The following is a 23,203-nucleotide window of genomic DNA, read 5'->3' on the forward strand; positions in this document are numbered from 1 at the left end:
CGGCGCGGGAGCGGGGCGCTGGGCAGGGGACGGCCCGTGGCGGTGGGGAAGCTGGGCGGCCGGGGAAGGCGTTCCGCATCGCTCCTTGTTCTCTGTAAGCTGCTTGCGGCGCGGGGGGAGGCTGCAGGAGCGGGGCAGCCGGGGCCGAGAGGATGGGGCGCCCGGCCCGGTGGGACCCTGTTCCCATTCATGTACCTTGTCCGGCCTCAGCCTTCCCGTGAAGGTCACGCGTGTGCCAAACGGGGAAGAAAAGCGAGGGGTGGGAATTCCAGCCTTAATTTTTAGCTGTGTTAGGGTTTCTTGTACCTTTTTTAGTGCGTGCTGTCAAGTCATGTGCTGCTAGGAGAAGGAATTGAGTGGTAGTGCGTAGCTGATATGTTTGAAGTGTGAAAACTAGCAAAAATGGGGTGTCAGGAGCCAGCGGGTTGTTTCTGCTGATGCACTGGAACGGCTAAGTCATCCAGGGATAGGTCTGAGTTTCCCAGGTGTGCACAACAAGTCCAATGTGTCCTATAACTAATGCTGACATGTTTAGCAAGTGCCTGCAGTTTTTGGCTAACCCTTTTGGGATTTGAGGTTGGGGAGCAGGAAATGTACTAGGTTAGTGTAGGTTTGGGGAGAAAACGTGGTGCAGATATTTGGAAAATCATCATGTAGCTGGCCTTAAAAGCTTTTGAGTTGTAGTAGTGGAGTGGAAAGCTTGGAGTAAAATTACTGTGTGTCTTACCAGTGTTACTGGCAAGAAACGCAGCATTCTAAAAACATCGTGGCTTTTGGAAGTGACTTTGAGAGAGAGAAGCTACCCAGCCACCTGGCTTTTGAGGATGTGACGAATGTATGGGATGGTGTTGAAATTAAAGGGGTTGAGGTTAGCAGGCAGGTGAAGGACTTATATATGCATATGTGCATTCTAAGACACCCAGAGGTATTTTGTAAAGGGTCCTATACTTCTGTGTGCTTTAAACCAAAAGGTTCTAGTGTTGCAAAGACATGCAGTTAGGCTTAAAATTTGGAAATAGCTAATAGTATCTGGATGGGTAGGATAATAGGAGATGTCTAAACTTGGAAATTGTTATTGCTTTTTGATATCTTTATTTAATGGTATGGATTTTTTTTAATTCATGCTGTATTGTTTATATTCTTGTTCCCTTGTTTATGAATACTTAAAGTTTCATACTGGGCTTTGTCCAACTGAGAGCTGCAGTGTGGTCTTCATAAGATTGGTGGACGCTGGAGAAACTCATGCTTCAAGGCTTGGAACTGGCATAAATTTCTGTTTCATTAAAAGCAGCTTCCTTGGGGATTCCAGTCAATTCATCCGATGGATTAAACATTCTCTGTTCTTTGTGAGCAGGATAGATTGTTTCCAGTTAATGATAATGTATGTACTCCAGTAGGATTGGAAAAACATCAACCTGTGTAACTGTGGTGTCATGCACACAAAAAAATGACCTCTTGGAATTCTGTGTACTTATGTGAGAATATCGTAATGATTATTGTGCTGGCCTGCTGAATGATAGATGGTGATGGGATATCACTGTGAAAAAAGCAGGAGGGAGGCAGAGGAGGGAGACTAAAACTTATTTTGGAGCAGTTTAAGAAAAACTTATTTTGGAGCAGTTTAAGAAAAACTTATTTTGGAGCAGTTTAAGAAAAACTTATTTTGGAGCAGTTTAAGAAAAACATATTTTGGAGCAGTTTAAGAAAAACTTATTTTGGAGCAGTTTAAGAAAAACATATTTTGGAGCAGTTTAAGAAAAACATATTTTGGAGCAGTTTAAGAAAAACTTATTTTGGAGCAGTTTAGTAGTACCGAGTTGTGCTAAAAGTAAACTTCATGCAAGACTTCAGGTTAAAGGTTAAGTGTCTTGAAATCTGTTATATACAACAGGTTAGAGTGGCTTTTCACAGGATTTTTTTTTTGTCTCAACAAGGATTCAAAAGGTAGTTCGTGCTGAGTGATGTTGAGAGAGGACAGATTCAGAACAATGGAAAAAACATTTTTGTATAGCTGAAGTAGATTTTCGAACTTAGCACCGTCAGACTTTGTGGAGTTTAGTGTTGAGCTCATGATTGTGTCAGGGCTGGTCAGCCTGGTTCTGGTTAGTGTCAACGAGAGCAGATGGGCTCATGCCTCTGAATTTAAGCCAATTCTGAATGTTAAAAAATAGATTGCAGAAGGCTGATGGACTGAAAATTATATGGGCTTTGCAAGAGTTCTTTTCACTTTCTTCTCAAGCATTTGGTATTACTGGATTTGAGAGGACTAACCCCCAGGTCACATCCAGCAGTAAGTCTGAATAGTTCCCTAAGTTAGTGGAAAAGTTCGGTTCTGTCGAGCGCTCCGATCTGTTGTGCCTGCGGCCGTGGATCCTTGCGTGGAAACTGGGGGAGAATGTGTGAGAGCAGCAGAGGAGCCTTCTCTCGCCTCAACATGCAAAAGGTATTGGAGAATAAGCCAATAGTTTTTTTCATGGAAACTGTTGAGGTAGAACATAGAGTTTGGCATGATTGTCATTTCAAGGTCACTTACATTTTGTGCCTCAGTGAAAAAAAATCCTTAATATGGCCAGATGAAAAAAAATATTGCTGTAGATACCTGAAGTCAGAATTTGTTCTCAGCGCTGGCTTTGCGCCTGCTCCTCCCTGCCTCCAAGTTGGATGAGTTTCTCCGGTTGTACGCTGAGGGGTTTGATAATTTGAGTGGATGCAGAAAAAGTGAGACTGGCAATTCTTATGGAACGTGAAGTATGTGTGGAATGCCTCCCGAGGGTTTCCTTGGCGCAATGGAAAGCTTCATACTGTGCGTTCCTGTATGGAATGGGAGAATTTCAGTGCTCATTGGCACTTCCCCAGGATCTTTTAGGTAACCTGAAACGTGAGTGCATGCTGGAATTTGTTTTGGTTTTCCTTATCTTTCTCTTTATAGGCTGCTATAAAGAGGTTTTCATGAAGCGTGGTAGGATTTAAACAACCAGCATCATGTGGTCAGCTAGTGACTTAGAAGCTGCTTTATCTTTGAACTGTGCTTCAGAGCACTTGGTTACAAAAGCAAATGACAGTCAGATGACTAGGATTTCAGTTTTTTTTGCAAAAACACCCTTCCATTTTCCAGCAACAGCAATGTCATGGCTGCGATCAGAGATTAAGACATTTTAATGAAAAATACGGAAATGTATGTTGTGTCTAGCAGCTTTGCTCTTGTAGTTTGAAGCAAATTCACTTTGTGACAGTCAATGCTGTTCCTTTAGATGCACAGCACTTGTGTGCCATCATCCTTTGTGTCTGGTATCTGCTAGATCCTCCCAAACTTCTCTGACAGCCTCCTCTGTTGCTTTCAATAGCAGTGTCTCCGCATCTGCTGGGCCGTTTTAGTATCCCTTTTCTGATGGAAATGGTTTGGAAGTCCCTCCTTGATACAGTATTCCAGATCTTTTACAAGGCTTTGGTCAGCAACCGTGTATTAAATTTAAATTTGCGTCTCCTTCCCTGTCATCTTTGCATAAGCAAGTACAGTGCAAATTGAGACACTTGAAATTTAGAAATAAAACTGTGGTTTAAACATCTTGTCCCTTTGCCCGAATCTCAGATGTTTTCCCATATATACATGTGACCATAAACTTTTTTTTTCATGTGACTGATGTGAGTGGGTGAAGAAACTTTTTTTTTTAATGTGATTGGTGTGATGTCCTTAGATCACTGCGTTTGGCAAACACACTTTCCTGAAGGGACGCAGCTTATGCTGTTAGAACTAGCTTCAGCCTTACCGTTTATTTTGTCTTTATGGTTACAAAACCTCAACATTCTCAAAATTATAAGCAGCTTTAATGAAAATCATTGAGAAGGGTTTAGAACGCTTATATTATATTTATGTTTTTCAGGAGATTATTTGTTTCTAGTTATTCCCAAGATCAAGTTGTTTGTAACTTTCTGAGGACTTTGTCAGTTACAGATTAGTTTCATGCAAGTACCAAGATATAAAATATTGCTGCTTCTTCGTAGTAAACTACTGCCTTTGTTTATGATGTGGGATTTTTTTGTTTGTTTGTTTCAGGTATTGTGCAGTATCTGTTTTTTTTTGCTTGTAGCCTTTGAAATCCAGATGGGTGCTACTGGGAGAAGCCCTGTGGGAAGAGCGTGTTGACGCTGCTGTTGTGAGAAAGGGGCGTCTTGGTCACAATGTCTGTAACTCAGAACTGAGAACTGTTACCATGTGCAGGCCCTTGTCATGGGCAGCGTTCCACCAGATTTTTGGTTTCTGTGAATGTGTAGCAGAACAGGGCTGCTGCGAAACAGTTTATTACCACTCAGCTTCAGTGGTGGTCTAAATAAGATGGGAAGTTGGGAAGACGGCAAATAGCTTCCCTTGTTCTAATGACTAGTTCTTCAGAAGGCCAACCACATCCTGGGATCTATCAAGAGAAGCGTGGTCAGCAGGTTAAGAGAGGTGATTCTCCCCCTTTACTCTGCTCTTGTGAGACCCCACCTCAATTACTGCGTCCAGTTCTGGTGTCCCCACCATAAGAGAGACATAGATTTGTTGGAGCGTTTTCAGAGGAGGGCCACAAAGATGATCTGGGGGCTGGAGCACCTCTACTACGGGGACAGGTTGAGGGAGCTGGGATTGTTCAGCCTTGAAAAGAGAAGACTTCGGGGGGACCTAATAACTGCCTTCCAATACCTGAAGGGAACCTACAGGAAGGCTGGGGAGGGACTTTTTAGAAGAGTGTCCACGGATAGGACAAGGGGAAATGGGTTTAAGTTGAAGGAGAACAGATTTAAATTAGATTTTAGCAAGAAATTCTTCAGTACAAGGGTGGTGACACTTTGGAATAAATTGCCCAGAGAAGTTGTAGATGCTCCCTCCCTGGAGGTGTTCAAGGCCAGGTTGGATGGAGCCTTGAGTAGCCTGGTCTAGTTGAGAGACGTCCCTGCCCATGACAGGGAGGTTGGTTTAGATGATCTCTGAGGTCCTTCCAGCCTATGCCATTCTATGATTTGTTAGGGGTTTTGTTGTTGTCAGCTCAAGTGTTTTGTTTGCTACTTTATGAAAGTAAGCAAAACCACATGGTCTTGGCTGCCTGTCCAGATGCTGTGAGTTGGAATGACGACTTGTGGGCAGGACAGTGGGTTTACTACTTGATTTGGGAAAGGTGCTCCTATTAGTAAGGACAGGATGGGAAGGTGCAGATAAACAGGTGATCAAAGCTGCTGTGTTGGCAGATGGGAGTAACTGAATGTTCTCTTTAAAAGAACTACCAGGAGCAATGTGAAGAGTAAGAGGTTTGTGTGTAATGCTGAAGGAAAGGGGACCTGAGTTCCCTGCAGATGTGCCAGAAAACAGGAATGCCTGAATGAAACAGAAGATGTTTTTTAGTGCTCTGAAGTTGGCTTTACTGATTGGGAAGCCAGCTGAACTTTCTTCAGCTGTGACTGCTTTAAACCCTCCTCTGTTTTACCAATACTGCTATTTCTGAAAAGTCTTCTGTGAGATGCACTTGGTAGCTTAAGAGCTTTGTAGTTTCAAACTTCTGCAGCTGTTGAAGTTGTCACATGAGTGAAAACAGGTCTGGTGGAAGCTGTTTCTGATGGACGAGTGGATAGTTTAACCTTTGGCTGATATCTGTGCTGGGATTATTTCGGATGTTATGGTGGATAGTTCGGAAGACAGGTTAGTCCCGTAAGGGCGTAACTACACCAAGAAATAACAAGACACAGTAGCACGAGAGAAGCGTGACATTGGTGAGCCAAGGACAGACTAGTAGCCACTAGTACTAGGCAGGCAAACATCAAGTTATCACTATGTCCATGTTATGTTTTACCTTGTAGTAACTTACTTGTGTGTTCTTGCTCTCTTAGGGTGTTTACAGCTGTGCCATAGGGAATTTAGTTGCTTTAGTCCTCACTTTCTGTTCTGTCCCTATGGCAGAGTTACTGTTATTTTTCTGCGTTGGGGAAGGCAGACCTGAACCTCTCTATGTAGGCGCTGTAGGTCATTCAGTGATATGTGGATTTAACCGTGCCTTGGTTGAAAGCTTCAGCAAAGCGAGCAGGCTTTGTGCTGGAGCAGCACATGTTTCCAACAGTTTCGCTGTTATGGAAAGGAGAGTTTGGGGAGGGGGCAGTGGTGAGGAGAAGAAGGGAAACAGCAATAAGATTAGCTACAGCTTTTCATTTCAGAACCAACCACTGGAAGCTTCTTTAAACTCCCCTATACGTGATTTAAGTTCCATATATCAAGAGAATATAACATCTTCTGAGAATTATCTTTTTCTTGACTGAAGATGTGACTTGTAAATTCTGTTGAGCTGAGTGTACTTGCTGGAAACTGTATATGAGATTCATTGCCTGATATCAAAAGATTTGTCTAATATTGGAAGCAAGTCATGCTCAAGTATAGGGATTGATATCAGCTGTGTTGGAAGCTGAGCTGTGTGCACAGTCCGTCATCTCTGTTAATTTAAAATTTGTAAATACTGGACTTCCATGTTCTGTAAGCTCAGAATTAATGAAAATATGAAAAATTTTTTTTTTCCTGAAAGTTCTCATACTTTGAAATGAAACTAAGATTTGTTACAAATTCTGAGTTAGGTTGTTTTTATATGTATGGAGCTATTTAAAACATAGCATCAGAAGTCTCTTTCCCATCAGTATGCGAAGATAAGTCATAAAACCTTACACTGTTGTGTGGTCAAAATTCTGTATTTTCAGTGTATTACTTGTATTTGGTTTTCTAGTGTGTTGTAAAGATGCAGATTTGAGAAACTGAGTTGAATTCTTCTTTAGCATAGGCTGAAACTTTGGGTGATTCAGTAAAGCTTGTAGGCCTTGTATTTTTATTTATGATGCACATGCCTGAGACATGACACAGAGTGTACTGAGTTTGTTGGACACAAAGTTAAATTTTTGTAGAGATTTTTTTTTAAAAGACTGACCAAGGTGAAAAAGCCTTTGAGAAATACGGAACTCTTTCCCCTGGTGCACCATAGGGGAGAGGCCATGTACGACTTCCCTTCCTGCAATATAATGCTGCATGATGGTGATGCAGCTGATTACTTTGCTGCTGAATTGAAGGAAATGCTCTTATTGAAAAACTCTTATTTATATAACAAGTGATTTTCCTCTTGGTTTGGTGTTGGAAGGGAGAGAGAGCTATCAGCTGTTTTGTCATTTGACAAAAAAAAAAGAAGCTATCATGGCAAAAATAATCACAGAATCCCAGCATGGTTGAGGTGGGAAGGAAGCCCTGGAGATCATCTGGTCCAATCCCTCTGCTCAAGCAGGGCCACCTACAGCTGGCTGCCCATGACCATGTCCAGAGAGTTTTAAAATATCTCCATGGATGGAGATTCCACAGCCTCTGTGGGCAATCTGTGTCAGTGCTTGGTCACCTTCACAGTGAAAAAGTGTCTCCTGACGTTCAGAGGGAACCTCCTGTGTTTCAATTTGTGCCTGTACCTTCTGGTCCTGTTACTGGGCACCACTGGGAAGAGCATCTGTACAGTTTAAGGAGTTCCTTAGCAGAGATAGCCATAAAGGACTGGACAGATATAATTTTACTTGATGTCAGAGAATATAACAGAAAGCTGGGTTACTGCAGAGAATGGAAAAATTCTTGTGATGCAAGTTAATTGATACACTTTGGGAAATGCAGTGCTGCACCATTGAGCACGTGGAGTTAACTTGATGCTGTTGATGCTTTCTGATTTCTGTGGTCTTGAAGTGGAAGAAGTACCTCTGTGCCATGCTTCTCCCTTAGCTATTTTTTTTGTTTGTTTTGGGAAGCTCTAGCAGCTCAAGCACACTTTAAACATTTTTTTTCTTGAGCCTTACTATAAAGAAGTAGCATCACTTGGTTTGGCTATGTTTTTAGCTGATTTACAATGTTATGCTCGTGTAAAGATTATTTAATAACATATTTCTGCTTAATTCGTGTACTGTGAAACTGTGGCTAATATGATCCCTCTTGGGTGTCCCTTTAGGTAAGCTGGTAAAAACAAACTGGTTTTACCATCAGCGTTGATGAAACTTAACCTCTTTTGTATTAGGTGTGTCAGTGGGAGGAAATGTATCACTTTGTTTTGATATTTTTTTTACATTTTCCTCCTTAGATAGTTTTAGTCAGCTTTCATTGAAGGCTGAATATGCCTAGGGAATGAAAGCTGTCAGCAGAAATCTGCATGTCATACAAGTGACAGTTCTGGGAATAAGAAAGGAATTAAAATTCCTTTCTTCTGGAATGAAGCAATATTTTAAAAGGTTGTATAAGTTAATAAGCAAAATGTGGTGATGAACTTGAGTTTTAACTTCACAAATGAGAAATTAAAGCTGTTGCATTTTTCCAACAAATGAATTAAAAAACTTCTTAGCTTTGAGTGTCAGACATGGATCTTAGTTTTTGGATTTTGTTAAACCTTTTCCAGAGGTAGAAGTAAGAGACGAGCTTTACACAGCCTCTGCTCTGCTGAACCCATCTATCTCCTGACACGTCACTAGTGTGAGCGATGAAAGACCTGAGCCTATTTCACGTGTTTTCTGTGCACCTGTGGCACTCTCTTGTTCCATATAGCATATGTGCAGTATTATATAGTGGTCCCTTCCAACCCAAACCAGTCCGTGAGTCCATGATTTGCTTTCTGGAGTTGTTTATACCAGCTTGTCAAAACTGTTCTTGTTACGTTGCTTCACCGTTTCTGAAACATTAAACTGGCAGCAATTATTTTTTCATTATTTACTAGGAAAGCTTTTAGCAAAAAGGAATGGCTGATTAAAAAGGAAAGTGTTTTACTTCAGAATGCTAGAGAAATAAATATAACATCCATGCGCAGAAGATTGTTGGTAAGAATGCGCATATCGTGCCAGTAAAATGGCATCCCACTGCTGTGTCACATGGATTTATTTTTTTTTTCTAGAAAAGACGTGGAACTCGGCCAAAGCATACTTCTCCTTTTCAGCGATTTCCCCCTGCAAGATTCTGCTTTGATTATTCTTTGTCAAATAACTCAAATCTAAGATTTTTATTTTTTATTAAAAAAAAATAAAGTGAAAAATATATGTTGTTTCTTAAAAATGTTGATTTTATTTAATTTTTTTTTCTTTCCCCCCCATTAGTTCAGAAAGCAGTTCTCTTTAGAATGCTTTAGTTGAAATACTTCCACTCATGGAATACTTCCACTCAACAAACCAGTTGAGATTATAAGATGTTATACCGTAGTTTTCGGGAGGATGGCGGTAGTCTTAGGAGATAAACCTTCACAGATGACTGCTTGCAAAGAAAGTGGTGAGGAGCAAGGCAACAGATCCAGTTACCCCCACAATGACTTTTTAGGTAGGTGAAGCGATGGGACAGTCTTCCGCCAGGCAGCACATGTGTGCTGTGACTCTACCGTTGATCTATCTGGCAGACTTGCCAGCCCTCACCTTCCTCAGAGATATTTTCAGTTAACTGTCTCATTTGGCTTTGTCTTCTCACCTGTTATCCCATGGCTGATACCGTCGTAGGTTCTATCAGAAATCTCTCTTTATTTAAATCCACTAAGTTCTCTTGTGGCACTTGACTCTGTTCCTTCAGAAGCTTCCTTCAATATGTTGTGCAATAACAGCTCCAAAATTCATCTCTCCTAGTCCTAGTGGCACAAGATCCAGGTCACTAGTGCTGCTGTGGCATTCGATGGAAGTGGCAGGTCCCTTTGCCCACTCTGCAGCAGCTGTGCCTGGGGGCAGAGACTTTGGTGTAGCCGAGGCAGGGGAAGGCAGTGTGGTACTACAAGCTCTGTAAGGTGAGCACAAGGAGGTTGAGTTGCCATCTGGACGTCACCCAGCCTGGCTGTGGTGGAAGCCCATCTTTCCAGATGGGTAGCAGAAAGAAGTAGATGCACCAGAGCTGAAGGCAGAGGGAACAGGTCCCACCACTTCCCTTCCCACTGCTGGAAGCACCTGCTTCAGTGGGAGCTGTGGCAGTGCAGCAGTGTCTGACTGGGCTTTCCCCATAGCTGGGGCTTGATTCATTGATGCCTGTGGAGGCAGTTTGGTCAGGAGATGTCTCAGCTGAAGTGCTTCAGCACTGGTGGCCTCTTACCTTAACAGCAGGAGCCACTTCTGTAGCCACATCACATATTTCAAAGGCAGTATCCTACAGCAAAGTTCAAAGTACTTGAGAAGGGATGGTGGGGAAGTGGGGGAAGGGGTCTTTACATTAGTTATGGGTGATAGGACAAGAGGAAATGGGTATAAGCTTAGTCAGGGGAGGTTCAGGTTGGATGTTAGAAAGAATTTCTTCTCTGAAAGGGTTGTCAGCCACTGGAATAGGCTGCCCAGGGAGGTGGTTGAGTCCCCATCCCTGGATGTGTTTAAGAAAAGGGTGAATGAACTGCTTAGGGACATGGTTTAATGCAGGATTAGGGACGGTTGGACTGGATGATCTCTAAGGTCTTTTCCAACCTAGAAATTCTATGATTCTAAGAAAGCAGCAGCAGAAATCTTGTTACATTATGAGAGAGTTGGGGCTGTTCAGCCTGGAGAAGAGAAGGCTCCGGAGTGATCTTATTGCAGCCTTCCAGTACTTAAAGGGAGCCTACAGGAAAGCTGGAGAGGGACTTTTTGCAAGGGCGTGTAGTGATAGGACAAGGGGCAATGGATTTAAACTGAAAGAGGGGAGATTTAGATTAGATTTAAGGAAGAAATTTTTCACTGAGAGGGTAGTGAGGCACTGGAACAGGTTGCCCAGAGAAGTTGTGGCTGCCCCATCCCTGGAAGTGTTCAAGGCCAGGTTGGATGAGGCTTTGAGCCACCTGGTGTAGTGGAGGGTGTCCCTGCCCATGGCAGGGGGGTTGGAACTGGATGATCTTTGAGGTCCCTTCCAACCCAAACCATTCAATGATTGTATGATTCAAGCTAACAATTTGTTTTGAGTTGTGTTATAGAAGCTATGATTTCCCAACTCCATTTGAGTTCTGCAGTATGGATCATCTAGTAGGACACTCAGTTGAGAAGATGCTGCTCAGCCTGCGTGTGTATACGGTTGTCTGTAGTGCGGTTTCGTTTCCCTCGGCATTTGTTTGGATAGCTGTATTCAGGTTCCACCAGTGCGGTACGTGAAGGCAGTTTTCATTTTAATCCTCATCTTCAGATTGAATACTGGACATAAATACTTCTAGCACTCGGATTGTCTTGGTTTAGTCATGACAGCATGCTTGGGGGATGGTGATAACTGGGGCAAATACTTTTGTAACGGGAAGGAGGGTCAGCAGCACTGGGAGAGGGGAAATGATGGTAGCAGGAAAACAGGCCATGAGGCTGGTGCTTCTCAGCCCATCTTTGGTTTAATCAATCTGAACCCATCTACTCGTGTCTCTTTATAGTGCCAGCCTGTATGTAAAGAGAGTCTCAGATGTTTGCTGTGATCGTGATAAGGAGAAATTGAAACGGTGAATGTACGAGTTTCAACCCTGCAAATTGCTGCCGTGCCTGTAGATGTGGTGCTTAAGGTAGTTTCTGGGTGTTCAAATAAGAAAAACTCTTGGGTTTATTTAGAAAGGACCATTAAGGTTGTAAAACTGATATTCACAGGCTGGGAATTGTGAATTGTTGGATTTACAGCTGCTGGGATGATCTTAAGTGGCTTCCGTTGTGTATATCCTGATACAGGCTTTGGTTACTCCATGCTTTTCTCTAGACAACTGGTTTTTTTTAAGAAGCATCTGACTGATTTGCCAAATAAATTGGTGTTTTATGGCTGGATTTGTTTTGCCAGTTGTTGGAGGAGAGCCTTGACCTCTAAACCATGTCATTAATCATACAAAAAAGATTTTGTCGCTTACAGCTTTGAATGCTTCAATAATTATGATGTGGTTGACTTGACTTGAAATTTGAGTATTGCTTCTCTGATGTTGCTTACTTCATAAGAGAAATAGAAAATCAAGCTGTGAACATGGCAAGACTGCAGGAGGAAACAGTTTTCTTTCTGCATTTGCCATAGCGGTGCTGTATCTGAGGCCAGGTCCCTTAAACATCAGCTTTTCATTGAGATCTCCATCAGAATCTTGGTTTCTTTAACTCGAGTCTTGAATTTTATTTCAAAAAATAATCATGCAGCTCCCAATGAAATACATTGGAGCAGTACTTGCTGAACAGCGTATTAGGTGTTTTGAAAAGTCAGCTCTGAAGACTTGCATGCTGGGCAGGCAAAATCTGTTGATATTTGAACCTGACCACTCTGACTGTCGTTCCTCATATATGAAATCTCCTTCGTTTTAACAACGGTCTGTCCTGCAAAGACGCCGTAAAAAGAAGAGTTTGTGCTGTGCTGCTAAGCACTATTGAACAGCCTAGAGTGAGTTATTTAACGGATTAGTGTCTGGAAAAAATACGGCAGACAAGACTAGAACCTGCAACAGTGAGTTTTAAAATGAAATACTGAATAGAGACTCGTTAAGGGGCAACAATCTGTTTCATTGCCTGGATGACAAAGCATAATCATGGGGAAAAAAAGTTGTGGTTAAATATAAACTGAATACTACCCTGTATTTCACATCCCTAAAACAGACGAATTGGGATTCCCAGATGCTTTAGTTTTGGTACTGTAACTTGGCTGGAGTTGGCAAATTTGGTATTCTCTTGAGCTTTTCAAGTGAGTGTAGGTGCTTGAATCTGTCTCAATCCTGTATGTAGGCAGGATATCACAAGACCTTAAGGGACATTTTAGGCTTAAACGTTCAAAAAAGAAACTCATTAATAGATTCTTTTTTTTTGACACAATGCAGAATTGAGGGGAGAGATTTAAATACTTTCTGTGATGTTAGTCACGACAGAATTTGACAAGTGATGAACTTGCTTCTATTTTCACTGACAGTTACTGTTCTTTTTGACAGCCATATGGAATTTGGTCTTTGTTAATATGACAACAGCGCTAATGTAATTAAAATTATTTCTGAAGGGCTACATGGAAATTAATTTCAAAAGGAGGGGAAAGATACTAAGTTATTTAATATAATTTCTGCGTGTTCAATTGTGTTAGGCATGAGTTCTATTTATTTTGGGTTCTGTCACAGAGTAATTTCTTCACATGTTTTTCTAATAAAAAGGAGAATGTGCTTCAACAGACATGAAATTATCAAAATTGCATTTTCTTTGATTTTTTTTTTCTATGAAATGAAAAATGTCAAAGTCAGATCAAAACTTTATGCTGGTCACTGAATTTCTTTATTTTTTTATTAACAATTCTAGAGTGTGAATATTATATCTGCAATAGCATGAAATTTCTTTAATTTTGCTAGGTAATGCATTTCTTGGTGAATGTTCTGTTAAATGGGTGTATACTGAAGTTAATGGCTAGATCAGGAGATATGTAGAAAAGTATTTGGTCGTGTTAACTTAAAATAGTAAAAAAGGGAGAAGGCAGTAACGGATTTGGGGCAGTTGCAGGTTTCTGTCAAATGGGAACAGAACTGCTTGAAACTTGTCGCAGGAGAGTTTGTGTCTGGTTTCTTGTGCATGCTCACCGTGTGTCCAAGCAAGGTCCCTGGTGGAAAAGAGGAAAAAGAGGACATGCTCCACTGCACTGCTCCTCATCTGCCGTGGACAGGGTAGAAATGCCACCTTTTGGGGAGCAAGGGTGAATTTCTTATCGTGTCTGTTCACTGAACAGCTATATTTTTTTCCAATTTACCGACATACCCTTCTCCTAGTTATTGATCTGCTAAGAGACAGACTTTTAGAAAGCACGGTACAATTTGAGTCTTGCAGAACACTTAGCCTTTGATTTATAGTTTCTGAAAAGAGAATATGTTATGACTTTTCTCTATCAAAGCCGGTTAACCCATCAGGATTTTTTCTGATTTTTTTTTTTTTTTTTTCTCCTCCTCCCTCCCTTCTTCTCCCACCCCAAGATCGTGCCGGAAGCATCAGTACTCTTGATTCCTTAGATTTTGCAAGATACTCAGATGATGGCAATAGGGAAACGGATGAAAGAGTAGCAGGTAAGTTTTTGGTATGATTTAGGAATCATACAATGCTAACTTTACCATTTGACTTGTTTCTAGCAGCAGGCTATTAAAATGAACATTCCTCAGGATGACAAGACTTCACTGTGGTGGTTTAACTAAGTCAGTTGATATAATCATGTTTCAGACACCTCTACTATAAATACTGAAAATATTTGGGCAGATGTACTTCTATATTATTCCAGATGTCACCAGGGTGGAAACAAGCAGTGCACTTGAAAATTGTGCCCAGTTTTTGACAATAGAACACTATCTTGATGTTACCTGCTGACTGCTACTGTTCAGCTGAAACATATGCAAAAATATTCCATGTAGTAGCCTGTGGCTACTACATGGGTGATAGCTTTCTGATGTCAAGATCTGTAGCTCACCATTTCTTAAATACAGCTTAAGCGTAGATCAAGCAAGCATTACCAAACCCAGAGTAAATTGAAGATTTCCTCAGTTCCATAAATCTTCCTTGCTGCAAATCTTAATTGTAGTGCTTTTCTTCTCTCCCATTTGAGTTCTTTGTGTGAGACACTTTCAAAGAAGTGACAGGGCCTTTTGCTTCTTACGGTTGTTCTGAACTTTGGAGCCTGTGGCATTTTTAATTTTGGGATTTATGATTATCTCACCAAAGGCAGAGACTGCTTTTCTCTTGAAATTATTACTATAATCTCCTTTGCATGTGAGCCACGTTTCTCTAATCCAGGCTTTTTTCTTTCAGATATTAAGTTATTCATAGCTTCTGTAGAGAAACCCGTAAAAGCTCTCTAGAAACTGCTGCAGAACTCTACTTCTTGTCAATCAGCACTGTTTAATACCAGAAGTACATGAAGGTTGCCCATGCTGTGACCTTTTCTCACGTAGTTTAGCTTTAGGAAACTTGAAATGATGCACACTGCTGCGTCTCTGCTCTGCGCTGTTGTCCCTGTTCTGAACCACCACGCTTCAGCCCAGCAGAAATACCGTCACGTTCTTAAGCGAAGAAAAAGCTGGTGAAAGATAGTTCTGTAAAAGATCTTGATTCTGAAATTTCCTCTCTCAGCCTGAAGTGGTAACCAGTACTGACCTGGAGAGAAGAAACTAAAGTGTTGGGAAAAATCTCATTTTTCTTACTGGGCCAGTGTTTCTGACGTGAAGGACTGGATTAAATTCATGAACACAAAGCAGATTCAGGTATTTTGGTGCTCTGGTCTGGAACTATAGGTTCTTACTGCTCTTTGATTTATATGGAAACTTGCAGATTCTTATTGCTATCTAATTACTGTCTTTTTCAAGGAGGGAAAAATTGTAAATACACAGCTAATCTTCTAAAGAAAGTGTGTTTAAGGAACCCAATACACAGCTAATCTTCTAAAGAAAGTGTGTTTAAGGAACCCAAGTATTTCTGAATTGTTTCCTAGAATCCAAGGAAGAAACAAGCAAATTCCAAATATTTTAATTTTTTCATCATCTTGATAGATTTTTTTTTTTCTGTTTCTAGCCAATATTTATTGGCAATAGTGTTACTAAGAGAGGTAGTTTATTTTTTGCTTGGAGCTGTCTTTAGTAACTGAATTGGATTAGAGATGCTTATAAAAAGTAAAGACCAGTCAGAATTGACATCTGGTAGAATGATTAATCTTCTGATGGAACATTAATGACAAAATATTGATTACTTCCAGTATGAAATGAGTATAACCTAAAATTAAATATTAAATTTAATTAAGTACATCCTAAAATAGATAAAGATTTTTTAAAGATTATAGTATATAAAGTGACCACTGTCATGTGTAATAGACAAGCAAATTACATGGCAGGATATTTACATTATATTTCTGTGTTCCTTTAAAGAGGCTTTTTCATGAGTTGTTAAAAATGACATAAGAACTTCAACAAAGCAAGACCAGATATTATTTCTGGATGTTAGTAAAGACTTGAAGTTTTCCAAAATATCCTATTTCTACTTAAAATTCTTGTTCAGTTATAATTGCTTAAAGTCTTTTGCCTCAATTCTGTTTAAAACCATCTACCTAATTAGTAAACTTCAGAAAACTGATAAGAAAACTGATAAGTATTTAATGTGCACATTAAAAAATTATGTCAGTAGAGATTTCCAAAACTTTCATATCTGGTTCCTTCTTTGAACAAACTCTGGCTTATAACTTCTGCTTTTAAAGTAGTTCTTAGCTGCAAATGCACTTTGAAACATAACTAGAAGTCCATCCTGCTTATTTCTTCTCATATTCTTTCTTCTTAGTGAAGAGCTTTGATGCTTAGCAGATAAAATTGTAATCTGTTGCAAAAGCTCGAGGCCATGATCTGATAGTCATGTTTTTCTTTTGATAGTTCTCAGAGTGAGGTTTGAATAGTTTCTTTTCCTAAATGCCTCTCTGGTGCTGTTATCTTTGTTTTTTACTGTTTGAACAGAACTGGTGATTTCCATATCAATTCCCTAATCAAATGTCAAATGAAGGATAGGAATTAAACACACGTCAGTCACCTAAAGAAACTGGTCCCAAGTCAAGACAACTTTAAAACTGAAGTTATATATCCAGCAATGAATACTTTTATACCATGGCAATGTTAGAAAGCACCAAATCAAAAAACGGGTATGTATGCCATCCAAAGCTGCCATGTTTTTTTTTATTTTACCAGTCCAAAAATTCCTGGAAATAACTAGACTCTTGTTTGAAATAGATTTCAGTATTTCAAATCTGTTAGCCCCCTTCATTCCATCTGCTGTTAGAATCAAAATTTGACCTAGAAGCAAACATATTTTGAAGAGTTGATGTGAACTTGTCGCTTGGAAGGTCTGATAGAAGGAAGCCAAGTGAGTCTCTTCTATAATATTATCATCAGCTTGGCTGAAAATATGAAAGTCACAAAAGCCAGTCAGGATGTGGGTGAGCATGACAAAACTAGCTGCAATTTACAAAACTTTTTTTTTTCCTTATCTACCTTAATTTGATGTAAATATACAGAGGAAAATGGATAATGCATTTGTAATCCACAAAGAGTTTCAAAAAATACATGCATCCTTAGAATTTGCAGTTTCCTAGATGGAAACAACTTGTTTTCTAAGACTAATAAGCCTTGAATCTAAATACACATATTAAGTGCTGAAATGGTGCTAAGATAAGTCAGCACTAAAGGATTTATTTGGTTTAGTAAACCTCCTCCAAATACTCATTCGTAAAACAATCATAGAATGGAAAACCTTTTCCATTCCTGTGAAATAAAAATACACCTAACTTGAACTCAGATACCCACAGCATTTTGGGTAAATAGGGCGTCTGACATTCAGTCTAAGGACCTAAATCTTCTGCCACATCTTAAATTGACTGTGTGTGCAAGTGTGATCTAAAAAATCAACTTTCCATAATTCAAAATATTTACTATTGTGAAACTGCCCCTGACATCTACCATTCTGAGAATCTGATAATTTTAGAAACATAATGCTGTGTTTCCAGTGATAATAAAATTAATTCTCAAAATCAAACTCCGTTTCAGTCGTTTGAGTTCTCAGATCTCCCTGCATTAGTGTTGATAAATGGCCAGACTGTGTATCTCTGATTAGCAGAATAAAATACTGGCTCTGTCAGGATTTGAAGGGAAGAAACAAGTTCAAAAAGCACTTATTTTTGAGGATTTAATTTATCTAGACTTAGGTTCAGTTTCTGCTTTTTGTTTATGTTTTTAATAAGTGCTGTTACTTGTGTGCAGTCAAAATCAGAGGAGAATCTTAAAGAAAAACAACAAACAAAACAAAACCAAAACACAAAGGCTCATGTAATGCAACAGTCACTTGCTAACGTTGTGTGTTCAGTTTGTTCATCCTGGAAGTGAGGCTGGTTTTGTCTTCCCGTTTCCTGTCTCAAGCCCTGTTCTCAGCCTCCTTAATTTCCTTCCAGGTCAGTAGTCTCCAAGGGCTGAACCTGAAGATGACTCTGCTGTAGTTCAGGTCTTCTCTGTAGTTGATCGTCTCTCATAAACTGAAAAGGGTTTATAGAATCACAGAACAGTCTGAGTTGGAAGGGTCCTCAAAGATCATCTAGTTCCAACCTCCCTGCCATGGGCAGGGACACCCTCCACTACACCAGGTTGCCCAAAGCCTCATCCATCCCTTGAACACTTCCAGGGATGGGGCATCTACAACTTCTCTGGGCAACCTGTTCCAGTGCCTCACCACCCTCTCAGTGAAAAATTTCTTCCTTAGATCTAATCGAAATCTGCCCTCGGGCAGAATCCCCTCCCTCAACCTGCTGGCCACACTCCTTTTGATGCAGCCCAGGACATGGTTGGCTTTCTGAGCTGCCAGCGCACATTGCCAGCTCATGTCGAGCTTCTCATCACCCAACACCCCAAGTCCTTTTCCTCCAGGCTACTCTCAAAACCTTCTCTGCCCAGTGTGTACTCGGGATTTCCCCGACCCACATGCAGGACCTTGCACTTGGCCTTGTTGAACTTCATGAGATTCTCACAGGCCCCCCTGTCCAGCCTGTCCAGGTCCCTCTGGATGGCATCTCTTCTCTCCAGCGTGTCCACAACACCACACAGCTTGGTGTCATCTGCAAACTTGCTGAGGTGCACTCGATCCCACTGTCCATGTCGCTGACAAAGATGTTAAATAGCACTGGTCCCAGTACTGACCCCTGAGGAACACCACTCGCCACTGGCCTCCACTTGGACATTGAACCGTTGACCACAGCTCTTTGAGTGCGACCATCCAGCCAATTCCTTATCCACCAAGTGGTCCATCCATCAAATCCATGTCTTTCCAGTTTAGAGACAAGGATGTCGTGTGGGACAGTATCAAATGCTTTGGATAAGTCCAGGTAGACGAGGCTAAGGAGTCAAGTGCTGGCTTCCCACTATTAGAACAAGTTCTAATAACAGATAACAAGTTCTCTGTTAGCTTGCTCGTGAACTCTCATGCTGATCATAATTTTTGTAACTTGATAGCCATCTCTCATGCTTTAGTAGAATTTTCTGATTCATGTCTGTTTGTGTTACATCCTCAAGTGTTTCACACTGACTGTAAATATGATCACTTCTTCTCTTCTTAGGACTTGTATCAGGGAAGTGGGAATTAAGTAACCTCAGGTCTTGAAGTATATCGTGGTAGTGGCTTCCTTGCTATCTATAGTCAAGAGAATTAAAATTTCTTCTGCTTGACTCAAAATGTGTGCACAAATTCATCAGATGTAGTAGGATGTCATGCCTGTTTTAGAAGGCATAATTTAGGACACCTAGAGTTCTGCATTTACTTCAGAAGGAGGAAGAACTTGAAACAACAGTTAAGAAACGGACAAAACCAAAATTTGTAACAGTATTTCCAAACTTGAGGAAAGCTAGGTAGGCACAGGGGCCCTTGATATTTCAGTGGAAAACTGATTTTAAAAGGAAATGTCAGAATGCCATATAGTGGCTTCACAACATAAAACTACCTTTTTAATTTTGTCTCAAGTATTTCATGCTAACGTATGCAAAAGTCTGACGAGGTAATTAACACGTAGAATGTAAAATTATAGTATAATTGGAAAAAACACTGCTTAGACAAAAGTTAAGTACTGGAAATCTTCAGAAGTCTTGTTTATTCATTCCACTTTTTGGCCTTGGCTCAACAAGACTGCTGTTCATGTAGATGGCAACTTGTTCCGTATCCCAAATTGCAGGTTGTTCTTCATAGCTAGCTTCTCAGTCTGTGGTTCATTAACTTGTGAAGTCATTAGGAAATGTAGGTGAGTAGAACACGATCCCTGAGACAGCTTCTTTTTTAAAATGCTAAGCTGAGGAGACAAGCTACCCGTTTTTGATACGTGCTTCTCTTTTAAGGTGTAATAGATAAGCTGCATGAAAACTGAAACGTTGAAAAATTGCTAATCTGAAAATCTTGGTCTAATACTTCGATGCTTGCTTGAAAGGTTCCACTCTTTTAAGCAAGTCTGAGTAACTCTTTTCAGAACAGTAGCTGTAGTGATTTGAGTTCTTTATTTAAAAAAAAAAAAAAAGGCAAGAGAGCCACTTACATTCAGAAGGAACAGTTTTCTTCTCTACGGTGAAACAAGACTTTGGAGAAGTTCTCTTTTCTTGCAGGAAGATTAACCAGCCTCAGAGATCTGAATTTCTGCTCTCTGCTTTCTTGATGTAGAGGAGAATCAGCTTGGTGGTTCTTTCCTAGCCTGTCTGCAGCAAAACTCTTTGGTGCATTCTTAGAGTTTCAGCTCCTTTCGCCAAGTGCTGCCATGAGTTACACAGGTTATCAGCTCAGTCAAGCACAAAGTTAAACATTAGCTGACTTTATCAAGGCTTTTGAAGGGTTAACTTCTCTAAGGTACATAAGCTTTACAGAAGGAGGAGAGGGGAAGAGAGAGAGAGATCAGGTCATTTATTTTAAAAGTCAGTACTTGACAGGGGTTATAAAGAAAGGGGTTATAAAGAAAGGGGTTAGAGGTGGCGCTTTTTTTTGTTTAAGAAAATGCCATCTCATCAAAAAATGGGGATTTCCAGTGTCGATTTCATTAGTATGTGTGTTGAGTTAAAAATCAGGCCATATTTCGGTAGGAGATTGTATTTGAGCATAGCTTCTAAAATAAGGAGCTTTCACTCTTTCAATCATAATTTAAAATTTCCTTGAAATGTTGTTTATTTATGAATATTTATGCTTATATAAAAAAACCCACTGTAAATAAGCTTCTTCAAATAAAATTTAAATTTGTGACTGACTTAGACCTGACCTGATCAAGGTTTGTATGGTGGCAGTTACGAGGGTGGTGTTAGTAAGACTGGGAGATGAGGTACAACTGTAGCAGGGCTGTGTTGTGGAATTATGTGGCTGTTGTGACATGCTGCCAAGTGAGAATTTCTCAAATGTGCTATGTCCAGAATCTTCTACTGTGTACAGAGAAACATGCAGCAGAGTAATTTACTTTTAAGGTTGAATACATAAAGTCCTAATGGCTTCTAAGAATTGTCAGCGTCATCACAGTTCACTAAAAATTAGTTCTTGCCGTCTGACATGGGTTTGTCTGACATAAGGATTTGGCTTTCTATGCCTTCAGACATGTCTTATTCCTATTTTCCTTAATGGGATTCCTGAGTTTTTCTAGTTTGTGTTGTTTTTCTAACTTTTTTTATTTATTTATATCATTCTAGTGCAGGGCACTCCTGATCTGCAACTGTTCTGGTCTTCGAAATTTTTTTGCAAAAATTAAATGTTAACGTTTAGTCATTTCTGTCAGAAGAATTATTTGATTTGAATTCTGTACAATTTTCAGAAGCTAACAAATTAGTAGTTTACAACTTAGAACCGTAACTGTGAATTATTAACTCAAATGCAAGGAAGTGCTGAAATTATTAGATCCAAGAGAACTTTCTAACTTTGTTGCACAGAAGTATTTGCAGATCAGCATTGCTGAATACTAGAGAGATTTTACATATTTTATTCATTGTATCCTCAGTTGCGCTTTTGTATTGCTGCAGTAAAATTCTGTGCATCAAACAAGTTACTTTCATGTAGCAAATGTGGTGTACTGTAGTTACTCCTTCAGTTTTTATGGATAAATGCAAACTGAGTGAATCTTTCTTTCCATGTGTGCTAATGATTAAAAGATTCTTAGTAACAGATGTGCAAAAGGGGAAACCATTTTATTTGTAGTCTTCTATAGCATTTCTTACAAGTGAGAGCCAGTGCAGTGTTTCTGCCATGCGTTGTCCTCTGCATAAATGTTTCAAAATGCCATGTTAAATTATTTCCAGGCAATGATTAAAAACCTCATTAATATTTTCTTACTAAAAGCAGCTACCACATTTTTAGTTTTGCATGGGAATAAACGTTACATAATCTTTTCAGAGTAGTTTAGCACTTCAGTATGGCAACTGTTCTGTGCTCCTCTCTTCTAGTTGAGCACAAGAATCATTCTTTCTGGTGACTGTATGTATAAGTGTGATCAGATTAATCTCAGGATTAATGAAATGCCTATCTGGTAGTTCCTTAAATAGGTTCCCTTAGATGCTCTAGCTGTAAATGACTTTTAAAAGAAAATTTACTATATGTTTTGCAAAGGTATGACGTTTAAAAATTTGAAGCCTCGGTATACATATGACCTCAACATCAAAACACAGGAAATTCCAGTGCATAGTACTCCTGGCCCTTTTTGGAGAAAACACTGGGACATGAGAAACACAGAACAGTGGCCAGAGGGGTGCGGAGGTGCAGCAGGTGACAGCAGGCAGCTAGAATTACATATTTTTGGATCTCTAATACTGACTCTAGATTATTGGCTGTGTTGTGTAGTCTAGAAACTATACAACACTGGAAACTTTTGAGAATAAAGGAGCAAAGACGTTTTTGTTGCAAGCTTCTCTGTAAGTACCGTATTAGAGCTGCATATTTTGCTTTTTTTGCTCTTGTGCGTCTCTTAAACATATTCAACTAAATTCAAAATCTTAATCAACTCTAGGGTATGCCTAAAAATCCACTATTTTTAAATAAAGATTTAAACCGAGATTCTTTTTAGTAACAAAACAAAGCATGTTTCAAGTTCTGCTATTTAAACTACTAAAATTTCAGTATATAATTTCATTAAAAAAAAAAAATAAATCTGTAGTCTCAATGGGACAGTACATTCACTTCATGGTTTAAGCTTTGCTACATGGAGACAGCTTCCTCTGCTGCCAGCGTGTATGTGCTTCATGTAAATCTGTCCACTGATTGTCCGTGTACTCCCCTTGCCCCCCAAAAAATCAAAGAATTTGACCACATCAGCTGCTTGTAAGAGTGGGGACGAAATAACAGGCTTTCCCGGTAATATGTGAAGTTTAAAACCAAGCAAAATAAGAAAGGGGGGGAGAAAAAAGAAGGGGAAAAAAAAAAAACCAAAACACACACCCAAAACCTTGTCAGACAGCTTGAAGTTTTGATTTAGCTCACTTAAGGCCAATGGAACTATGGAAAACGTTCACCAGTTTGCTTTCAGACCAACTCTGCTGCATGTGTTCATAAGTTCCATAAAGATTGCATGCTTTCTGTTTAATACAGACTGTATATTTTTTTTCATACCCATCCTTGCTTTTTATATTTTATTTTTGTTTCCCTTGCCTTGGTTGGATGCCTGTGTGTGTTTAATCCAAATCCCTGTCCAGTCCTGGAGTTTGAACTACGGAAAGCCAAGGAGACCATACAGGCCCTCCGAGCCAACCTGACTCAGGCTGCAGGTGGTGTACATAAACCTTTT

General features: G+C 40.0%; 1 protein-coding gene across 2 annotated transcripts in view; it reads left to right on the forward strand.

The window, feature by feature from the left end:
• Positions 1 to 23,203, forward strand: part of RELCH (RAB11 binding and LisH domain, coiled-coil and HEAT repeat containing) — a 79,931-nt gene that overhangs the window by 531 nt on the left and 56,197 nt on the right. Inside the window, exons 2-3 of one of the 2 annotated variants that reach the window (XM_086608408.1) lie at positions 13,887 to 13,976; positions 23,112 to 23,183. In XM_086608408.1, the coding sequence (XP_086464534.1) occupies positions 13,887 to 13,976; positions 23,112 to 23,183 (162 nt within the window). Of the gene's footprint in view, positions 1 to 13,886; positions 13,977 to 15,147; positions 15,162 to 23,111; positions 23,184 to 23,203 lie in introns of those variants that run through there. The other variant, XM_086608409.1, reaches the window with a different exon arrangement.

This window comes from Tauraco erythrolophus, chromosome 3 (genome assembly GCF_009769465.1).
Source record: "Tauraco erythrolophus isolate bTauEry1 chromosome 3, bTauEry1.pri, whole genome shotgun sequence".
NCBI lineage: Eukaryota > Metazoa > Chordata > Aves > Musophagiformes > Musophagidae > Tauraco > Tauraco erythrolophus.